Source organism: Cucurbita maxima, unplaced genomic scaffold, assembly GCF_002738345.1.
Source record: "Cucurbita maxima cultivar Rimu unplaced genomic scaffold, Cmax_1.0 Cma_Scf00817, whole genome shotgun sequence".
Classification (NCBI taxonomy): domain Eukaryota; kingdom Viridiplantae; phylum Streptophyta; class Magnoliopsida; order Cucurbitales; family Cucurbitaceae; genus Cucurbita; species Cucurbita maxima.
This window is the reverse complement of record NW_019272833.1, coordinates 1-10080: the sequence shown is the minus strand read 5'-3', so window position 1 is coordinate 10080 and position 10080 is coordinate 1. Positions and strand designations below refer to the sequence as shown.

Genomic DNA, 10080 nt, shown 5'->3' with positions numbered 1-10080 from the left:
AAGTCTCAAGTCAACTACCACTTTAAGCACGACAGACTGTATAAACACCTGTTGAATCTCATAGAATATAAATTTCAACCAGACTCGTTAGAGTGAATTAGTGAATTGTTCTGAAAAGAAACGGTTAAGTTATGAGTATAGTCCATAAGCGTTCAAGTTTTGATGGTTTATGCCAAATAAATTACGACCCCAATCCTACAATTCCAACAAGAAATTTCAACAAGACTCGTTAACATGACCCGAACTAAATCCTCCAATTCCAAAAACCTATTCAAATGCATATCAATTTTCAACTACTCACCGATGGTTAGGGGCAAAGTTCGTGAATAGAGAACATAAGCTTGAATTACATTGAAACTATAAGAAAATTTTAATCGTTATAAAAAACGTTTTGGAATGAACTTGACTACATACTATAATTGAATGATGTTAGTAAGGGTATTCACAAAAATGTTGACATGAGACGATTCTAGCAGATCGACGAAAAATCATAATAGAACATTTGAAATTCCTAGTAAATTGAAAATTTAAAGATCCGTACGACTAGAACGAGGCACCGTATGAACAACCTACTTCCATGAACCAAAAGAAGTATTGTTGAGCAAGCACAAAGAAACTTAGGCTTGTGAAGAAAATGAAAGGCATCTAATTTGGTGCTTTCTTTTTTACAAAATGCGCAACAAGAAAACTTACCAGGCATGTCACATTGAAGTAAGGCCTGAAAATGCACCATCTTTAAGAAGTTGATCAAAATTGCCTAAACAAACATGAACCAAACAAAACTATAAGAGTTGAGGCTGCAAGATAAAAAGCCACAAAATGGTCTGGAAGTTGATCTCTTATCTTCTGTATTGATCAGTCCTTCACAAAATGGTGAGACAGAAATTTCGCGATCTCGAGGAAACCGACCTTTTCCCTTCCTTCGAATATGGCTTTAAGTTTATCGTCGCAGAAGATCTCTCTTTTGTTAGCAGGATTCTGCAGGCAAAGACAATGAAATTCTCATCATGTCATTAGCTTGGAGAACAGAAACTCCCTAATTATCAACTAAAAATGCAAGACAGCTCTTGAGGCCTAGGCCGTTCGTTTTTTTCTTTCAAAACGATGGGTACTTGTGCATGTAGCTCAACAAAACTTTCAACCAGATGACCCTAACCTACAATATGTCGTATGGAAGAAACTTATATGATATTTGATATCTTCAAACTTATGCTAACCCTGGCTTAACTGTCGTTATGAAAGACGGGAGTCGTTTTTTAAGCATGGAAGATGTCCAACAAGGAAATTTTAGTGGAATCGTGCAGCTACGACATTGTTATGGCACATTTTGGTTGGAAAGGAATCAGATCAGGACCTTCGAAGAGAAGTCCTCCTCTTTTTAGAGTCTTTGGAGAAATGTACAGCTTACTATTGGTGGAGTTTTAGTTGACATTCTTGTATAATTACAACCTTTCTACCGTTCTTTTTTTTAGATATACTCAGCTTGCACACGCCATGACTAATCTCATGAGATAACCACTTGACCCTATTCCATTTGGTTGCCAATGAAATTCGTAGGGTATTAAATTCTAATGTAGGTGGAACCTTTTCTACAATCATTAACAAATCGAAAGCTTTCTTTCAGCTTTCTATTGCAGTGTTGGTTGAGAATTGTTGGAAGGAGTCCTACATTGGCTAATTAAAAGGACGATCATGAGTTTATAAGTAACCTTTTGGGGAAATCAAAAGGGAAGCTATGAGATCTTATACTCAAAGTGGACAATATCATACTATTTTGGAGGGTCGTGGTTCCTAAGACAGTATGAGGCCTTTTGGCGAAACCGAAAGAGTCGAGCCTCGACTAAGGTGAGGTTGTTTGATGCCTCCATAGACCTCAAGGGAAGCTCTATGGTGTACTTTGTTTGAGTAGAGGATTGTTGAGAGGAGTCCCGCATTCACTAATTAAAGGGCTGATCATGGGTTTATAAGTAAGGAATACATCAAAATTGGTATGAGGCCTTTTTGGGAAACCAAAAGCAAAGTCATAAGAGTTTAGGCTCAAAGTGGACAATATCATACCATTGTGGAGGGCCGTGGTTTCTAACCGTATCTACCTCTACTATTATTTTAATGCCACATCGTTTCTTATAGAAAAGAAATGGAAGAAAAAACAGCAAGGATTCACATCTATGTGTTTATGCTATACAATCCTTTAATCAAACGTTTCAAAAAAATTACGTATTCTCATTGAAAGAGAGAGTGGGTAGACCTAGATGTATAAAAGCTTTGTGTGGTGCAGGCAAAAGTCCATCAATAGACACTGAAAGATTTTCAATTCCAATGTTTCAAGATAGCTCATGGATTTTGATCATTATCGCTATAAGAAAAGAAAGAATAACGGAAGATTTCATTCAAAACAGCTTCATAGGGAATTTAACAGTGTAAATGCAAGAACAATTGGCCTTCAGAATATTTTGATAAACTCTAACATTGTAACGAAGTACTTCCCCATGAATTTTTCATCTATTTTTCGAGGTAAGAACATCAATTAAGACTTGAGAGATGCCATTTCTAAGAAATTGCTACGAACATCCAAATTTATTTGCAGTGTAAAGGAAGGAAAATTGGAGGCTCGGGGAACTAGTTTGTTCACTTGAAGATGAAATTTCTCTTCATATTCACGCTAAATCAATTGGCCGATCAAGCCATTAAGCAAAAATCGCAGACAACAACTCATTTCCCTAGAAACTACAATGGCGTCGTACGCAATCAAATACATAGATAGCAGTGGAAAGAAGGTAGAAACCTGAAGGTTGTTGAGCTTGATGTAGGACCAGATCTGCTTGACAGCGTTGGTGCGAGAAACCTCCGATACACCTAAGAAGTTGCTCAACGCTGGAGAAACCTCGACGACCTTGAGAATCCCCGTCAGTCGAGTCGTTGCCCTTTTGATTGTCGGCTTGGGCGCGGCAGCAGAAACAACATCATCGGAGCTTGGAGGAGCCTTCTCCTTCGATTTCGAGGTAGCCTTCGATTTGATGGAGGCGGGAACGGCAGCCGAGGATTTTGACGGAGCTAATAGAGCTGTACAGCCTCTGAAAACCCTGATGCCATTGCTGAATCCAGACGACATTGTAGCTTGCTTGGATGTTGCAGTCGATTCCCGGCGGAGATTTTAAGAGAAACTCGCCAATTCTTTAGTTCCACTAGCAGCAAGATATTAGACAAAATCAAATTGAGAAGTTTCTATAGAGATTTTGTTCAAATCAAACCATACATAAAAGAGGAAATAATGAAATCTATCAAGCTAGAAACATAGGCCGATTTTGGCCTTCTTTCATTGCTAGTAATGACAATCGTAGTGTAACCTAAGAGAGTATTGTGTGCTCGAAGATCATTTCTTTCGGATGACATAAACACGTTCCTCAACAAGTATTCGTTCAAATCATCATCAAACGAATTATATGTGAATGATAACTCTCTACAAGTATAGTTAATTTTGCACTTGTACTAACCATTTATACCTAACCATGATACTGTATTTACACTGCAACATTTATACTCTCCAAAAAATCAAGCCAAATTGCATATTTATTTGATATTATTTCATAACATTTGTACTAAACCAGGATGTTGTAGCAAATCTAGAAACAACTTTGCTTGTAGTGAACATACCACGAAGGATGTTCCTTGGAGTTGTCCCATCAAAGAGGGCATATCATTTTTTGAATCCAATATGCTAGTTATGGAGATCCACGATGAAAATGTGGGTCGTTTAAGCAAAGCTTATAGGATGTGGCTAATACCGCTAGAGAAAACTTGCATTGGTATGATAAAATTGTTCGTTTGGATTATGCATCGTTATGAATCTTCCTACAAGACTGATTGTTCAAATATTTTGCTCATATAATCTAGAGATGCGATCTTTACGTATATGCTCGAATTTGGAGTTGAACAATTATTTTTTAATTTCTCTTCTTTTCGTTATATTATTTTCGGTCAAAAGCACAATAGAAATTAAGTTTTTTTTTCCACTAGTTTTCGTACATATTTCTTTGAAATTTTTAATATTTTATTTTCCTGTTCTATGGATATTCATATGATTTAACAGGACCGAGTTGAAAAATTTTAAAACAAAAAATTCAATTCAATTTCCAGACATTTGTTTGGTTGGATCAACTCGAACAACCTTAAAATAGGGTTACAATCCAACCCCACTTCTAAAAATATTAAAAATATTTAACTTTACACTCCGTTTCAATAATGTGTTTGTGATGTGTAAATATTTGATATTCGAAGTTTATAAAATTTTAGTTATTAATGTAACATGTCGTGTAGATAATAATTAAAGAATAATAAAAAAATCAATTCAACAGTCGAATCCAACTATGGAATTGGTCCAAAAGATTTTTCCAAAACAGTCCACGAGTGCAAAACCTTCGGGCTAAAATGAAATACTTAAAATTTGAGGGGTTAAAATATAAATTTATAACTTTTAGAGATGCCAATAAATATATAATGTGTTAATTTCGAAGTATTTCACATATTTATTTCATTAAAAAAAGATTATTCCTTGGAACATTAATCTCATATTTAAAAAAGTATTTCACATATTTATTTCATTAAAAAAAGATTATTCCTTGGAACATTAATCTCATATTTAAAAAGAAACTGAAATTAACCGTTAAACTCGTGTAAACGAATAATCTTTTAAATAATTATTCAAAGTGTTTATCCAAAAGGTGATTCCTTTTATTATATATATATATATATATATATATATATATTAACAAAGGTCTATGATCACTTGATGTTAATCAAACACACAGTAATTCAAAAAAATAATTTTAAATTAGACGGTGGGTAAATTATAATTAATCATAAAAAAACGAAGTAAACAAGAAAATGATTTTAATTACCATTTTTATTAAAAATATGATTTAAAAATTATTTTTTAACCCAAAATTATGAATGATAGTTTAAAGTGAAATTTAACTAAATTGGAAAGATGAAATTTATATAAATTATAAGTAATTTAAAAGTATAAAATTATAAAATTTAACTAAATTGGAAAGATGAAATTTATATAAATTATAAGTAATTTAAAAGTATAAAATTATAAATATTAAATTAAAATATACTTTTTAATTTTGAAGCTAAAATTCAAATCCACTAAAAAAAATATAATAAATTAATAAAAATATTCATAAATTTTATATTTATAGCAAAAATATTTGGAAATTTTCAAATATAATAAATTAATAAAAATATTCATAAATTTTATATTTATAGCAAAAATATTTGGAAATTTTCAACCGTTTTATTAAAGTAATCTTATAATTAGATTTATAAATTTTACTATTAATACGCTTAAGAACATAATTATATATGAAAATATTGATGATAATAATTTTTTTAAAAAAATTAAAATTATTTTTGAAAATTTTAAATTTTTTTTAAGGGTGTTAAATGAAAATATATATATATATATATAAATATATTAATTTTTAAAAATTATTGAGCCAAAAAATGAAAAAATTATGGCCATAATCCTCTATTTGGATATAAATTGAAAAAAAGAGAGGGAAAGGAACGATTAGACGAAAATGGGGCGAGGGAAGAAGAAGGCGGTGGGAAGCTCTGAGACTGAAGCAATGGCGCTTCCAGTCCCTGGTTTCACAGATTCAACTCTTGTTAATGGAGATTCAGCTCCTTCCAACTCTAATAACAATGGAAATGAACTTCTAATTTCATCTCGATTTCCAGCTTCTTCGATTCAGAACAGTTCTGTCCAAACTCCACTACTCGCCGGTGAAGGCGGAGAAGTCAACGGAGAAGAGAATGCTGTCGCTGATGTTACTGCTTCTGAGCTAACAAAGCTTGACGATGGCTTCTTCGTAGTTGAAGCTATTCGAAGGAAACGAGTTCGTAAGGTATCTCAGAACTTGCAAAATTTAGCTCGTTCTCTCGACTAGAATGTGGATTTCCTTTTGCAGGTTACGGCCTGTATTTTAGAAATTATAGATTTTCTGCGAATGAGTTTATTTTCACGAAATTCTCTTCCATTTCTATGTACTGTGCGAATAGCTTTTTCGGTGTTTTGTTTTCGAATTAGTTTGATATTGTACCCTTGGATTTTTTGTTCAGACGATTGTGTTTCTGTATGTCATTTATTAGTCTGATGTTAGATTTTCTTTTATGTTTTCGAATCCATAGGGACAGCTTCAGTATCTTGTCAAATGGTATGTACGATCTTGCTGTTTTCCTTTTGGTTTATTGTTCAGATCTTATCCCTGTGATTTGTTCTTGATATTCGTGAAAGTAGCTTCGGCAATTTTTTTTGTTGATAGGCATGGCTGGCCAGAAACTGCCAACACATGGGAACCCTGGGACAATCTCCAATCATGCGCTGAATTTATCGAGGAATTTGAGAAAAGGATGGAAATGTATGACAAATGTAAATGTAGTTTGAAGATTTCCTCACAACTCGGAACGTCTCATCCTAATTCTGGGTTCATTTTTTGTAGCTCACGATCAGGAAAGCAGCGGAAGCGCAAGCGTAAGGATGGAGACGGTAATAATCAACTTCAGGAGGAAAAACAGTACCGCGTCATAGCTACTGATAATGTCACAAATGTTTACATGAGTACTGTGGACGATTGTCTATCGGCCACTCCTTTAAACAGCATAATTCATTATGATCTTCCTACTCCTCAAGTACTTATAGACTCTACTGGAACATTCAATGTTGAAAATGGAGATATGGGTGAGAAATTTGATGGAAGTAGAAAGAGAGACGAATATGATTTGAAACTTGTTGAGCTCAATGCAGCAATATCTGCCAATATGGTTGATTCTGATAATAAAGCAGAGTCTTCTAAAGATCTTGGCCTTGTTTATGATGATTCCAAGGCTGATTGCGCGGTGGGTTCAACTCAGGGAAGTCATTCTATTGGAGCCAAGAGAAGGAAATCTAGTAGGGTGAAAAGGTTCACTAAGGAAGCAGCCTCAGCTGAAAACTCTGAACAAAGATTAAAACAAAATGGAGTGACTGTAAACATGGGGGCAATTGATCAAAATGAACAAATGGGGCCCGAGAATCCTAGTTTGTCAGGCCACTCCAGAAATGTAGCTACTATAAGAAGGATTATCAAGCCTGTTGGTTATTCAGTTTCAGTATCAAATAACATCCCGGATGTAGTCGTGACCTTCTTGGCTGTGAGGTTTGTTATACAACACTGACTACTCTTCCTTTGTGCTGTTGAGTATTACTGTACGTTTTCTCTATTTAATAGTCATTAGCTAAACTCTACTTGATTTCAATTATTGTTTTCAAATTTCTTACCATCATCATCTGTTAGAGCTTGATTATCTATACAATTCTTCAATTCTCTCCCATTGGCATGCATTTTACTGACAAGGCAGCCAAAGGAACAAGCTCTGGCCATTTCCTATTCTTTTTGGTTCGTTCTAAGCAGTGATTGTGGATCTTTTTCTTTTTGCATGTAGGTCTGATGGAAAAGAAGTAACGGTGAATAACAAATTTCTAAAGGCTAACAATCCACTTCTGGTAATTGATCAATTTTTCGTACTCGAGCTTACATATTTACTTAGTTAGTTTCTGACCTCTTAGTATTTACTACTCTCTCACTGCAGTTGATTAACTTCTATGAGCAACATCTCCGATATAATCCAACATTATGAAAGAGCTACAAGTGTATCTGGCCACCATCATGTTTATGGTTTACAAGCTGTAATTTTGTAGCTTTAGGAGATTCGGTGGAGTATAATATGAATCCTTGGTAAAATTCTCAAGAACTGTGTTAAGAAGATATCAAACATTTTCTTGCTATGTTTTATTTCTACATGAGGATAAATGGAAAGTTATATTCTTTTTGGATATTGAAGATCCAATCTAACATTTTAAAGACTTGGTAAATCGAATTACGAACTTCTAAGGTTCTACACACCCCTCCCCCTCCCCAAAAAAAAAGAAAGTCCAATGAAGGAGTGTAATAGCATCAACTGCTAACATATATTGTCTACTTTAGTCTGTTACGTATAGCCATTAGCCTCACGGTTTTAAGACGTGTCTATTAAGGAGGTTTTCATATCCTTATAAGAAGTATTTCATTCCCCTCTTCAACCGACATGAGATCTTACAATCCACTCCCTTGGGGCCCAGCGTCCTCGCTAACATACCATCCAATAATTGGCTCTGATACCATGTTGGGAATTACTAATCCTCTACAAGGATATGATATTGTTCATTTTGAGCATAATCTCTATGACTTTGCTTTTGGTTTTTCCAAAAAGCCTAATTCCAGTGGAGATGTATTTTTTACTTATAAACCCATGATCAACTCCTTAATTAGTCGACGTAGGAGTCCTTTCCCAACAATCCCCAACAAGGCGCTGTTTGTTCATGCTTCTATTATAGTGCTAGACTAAATAATCTGGTAGGAAATTGTCACCCATTTCCATTTCCATTTCCTTTACGTTATTTTTGATGTCCAGTGGAAAGCTTCATACAGATTCAAGTGGTGGTTATATACGCTTTCTACAGATTCATGTGGTGCTTTTCTGCCCTCCAGATGCTGAGTGTTCATCAAAGAGCCATGGGATGCTTATTTATCAGGTTTTCTTACTGAACTTTCTTGGTCTCCATTTGTATATTTTCTTTTGTCAGCTAGAAAGAACAGATATTGGACGCTCTTGGACTTCCAACTGCTCCCTCAAAGGTAAATTCTAAACCTCTTGAATTTCGCCTATTATTTATCTGTAGGTCTCCTATGATGCCATTCAAATACATATTTAATCCAAGTGTCATTATCAAACTTCATTTAATATCACAACCAATACTTGATTATGTTAGGAATCACGAACCTCTACAATGGTATGATATTGACCGCTTTGAGCATAAGCTCTCGTGGTTTTACTTTTGGTTTTCCTAAAATGTCTCGTTCCGATAGAGATGTATTCCTTATTTATAAACCTATGATCGTTCGCTTAATTAGCCGATGTGGGACTCCCTTCCAACAATCGCCAACGGATTATTCATCGTCCTACTAAGCCACATGGGCTCCTTGTTATTACTTTGAATAGATAGCAATTAGTTACTCGATTAGATACAGGTTGCTCAGGTTGGCATCCAATCCTATCAAGAAATTTAAATTCTTTAGGAACTTTCATCATTGATCAACTAATATTTTGACCTTCATAAAAGCATTAAAATGTTCAAGCTTTTCCAAAGTCATCTCCTACCATCAACAAACAGCCTTCCCTCATTATCACTCTTCTGCCACCACTCAGGTTCTAATTCAGAGAGAGATAATGGGACATAGTGCAGGGCCATCACCTCTTGTACCTTGTATCATAGTTGGATTTCTGGGAATCATAATATTTTGGCCAACTCTTCAATCCATATGGGAGAGTTTGGAATCTCTACTTGATCTGGGTATTTGGGTTGCAGTGATTCTTCTTTTTCTTCTACTGCTTGTACACTTCCTTTCTGTTTCCTTTCCTGTTCTTCATGTTTCATCCACTTTTGCAGTTCAGCATTCGATCAACCATGGCTATGATGCTGATGGATTCGGTTTCGGGTTAGGAACATTCTTTCTTTTTCTTATCTTCCTTCTGCTCTATAATCTATTGTAATCTTGTTCTAGTAATAGCAAACCATATCTTCTTCGTAGTATAGAAAAGTGAATTGGATTGCTGAGTTATAAATGTTTTCAATTTAAACCATCTCTATTGGATAAAGGTAGATTTTCCATGATAATGAGTCGATTAGTTTCTCTCGTTTAGTATACCAACCGATCGTTTGAGAAAAAAATTAGTTACCACAGGATCCTCCACTACAAAGTACACTGATAGAGCTAGTATAATAAAATTCTACCACAAATCTCTCCACAGGATCCTCCACTACAAAGTACACTGATAGAGCTAGTATAATAAAATTCTACCACAAATCTCTTCTGTGACTAGTTGGACAATATTATATCATTATTGAGAGTCTTGTTCGTCTCACCGTTGGACCCACACACCTTTTTCTACCTTCTACCTAAATGAACCATGTGAGGTACATATTTGTTTACAACC

General features: G+C 34.7%; 2 protein-coding genes across 2 annotated transcripts; one reads left to right on the top strand and one right to left on the bottom strand.

The window, feature by feature from the left end:
• Window positions 1-451: 451 nt before the first annotated feature.
• Window positions 452-3241, bottom strand: LOC111474920 (protein TRI1-like). The gene is made up of 3 exons (XM_023119741.1): window positions 2786-3241; window positions 758-978; window positions 452-676 (listed from the first exon to the last, which is right to left on the bottom strand). Exons 1-2 carry the CDS (start codon window positions 3110-3112, stop codon window positions 856-858), a joined length of 450 nt encoding a protein of 149 aa, XP_022975509.1. The 5' UTR covers window positions 3113-3241; the 3' UTR covers window positions 452-676; window positions 758-855.
• Window positions 3242-5567: 2326 nt separating this feature from the next.
• Window positions 5568-7900, top strand: LOC111474921 (chromo domain-containing protein LHP1-like). The gene is made up of 6 exons (XM_023119742.1): window positions 5568-5912; window positions 6196-6221; window positions 6330-6425; window positions 6507-7202; window positions 7489-7549; window positions 7636-7900. Exons 1-6 carry the CDS (start codon window positions 5586-5588, stop codon window positions 7681-7683), a joined length of 1254 nt encoding a protein of 417 aa, XP_022975510.1. The 5' UTR covers window positions 5568-5585; the 3' UTR covers window positions 7684-7900.
• Window positions 7901-10080: the final 2180 nt, after the last annotated feature.

Excerpts from the sequence above, each read along its gene's own strand:
- LOC111474920 (XM_023119741.1), bottom strand. The coding sequence starts at position 3,112 with ATGTCGTCTGGATTCAGCAATGGCATCAGGGTTTTCAGAGGCTGTACA. Across the intron at positions 979-2,785 it reads TCAAGCTCAACAACCTTCAG|AATCCTGCTAACAAAAGAGA; the intron begins GTTTCTACCTTC and ends CTTTGCCTGCAG.
- LOC111474921 (XM_023119742.1), top strand. The coding sequence starts at position 5,586 with ATGGGGCGAGGGAAGAAGAAGGCGGTGGGAAGCTCTGAGACTGAAGCA. Across the intron at positions 6,222-6,329 it reads CTTCAGTATCTTGTCAAATG|GCATGGCTGGCCAGAAACTG; the intron begins GTATGTACGATC and ends TTTTGTTGATAG. Across the intron at positions 6,426-6,506 it reads TTTGAGAAAAGGATGGAAAT|CTCACGATCAGGAAAGCAGC; the intron begins GTATGACAAATG and ends CATTTTTTGTAG.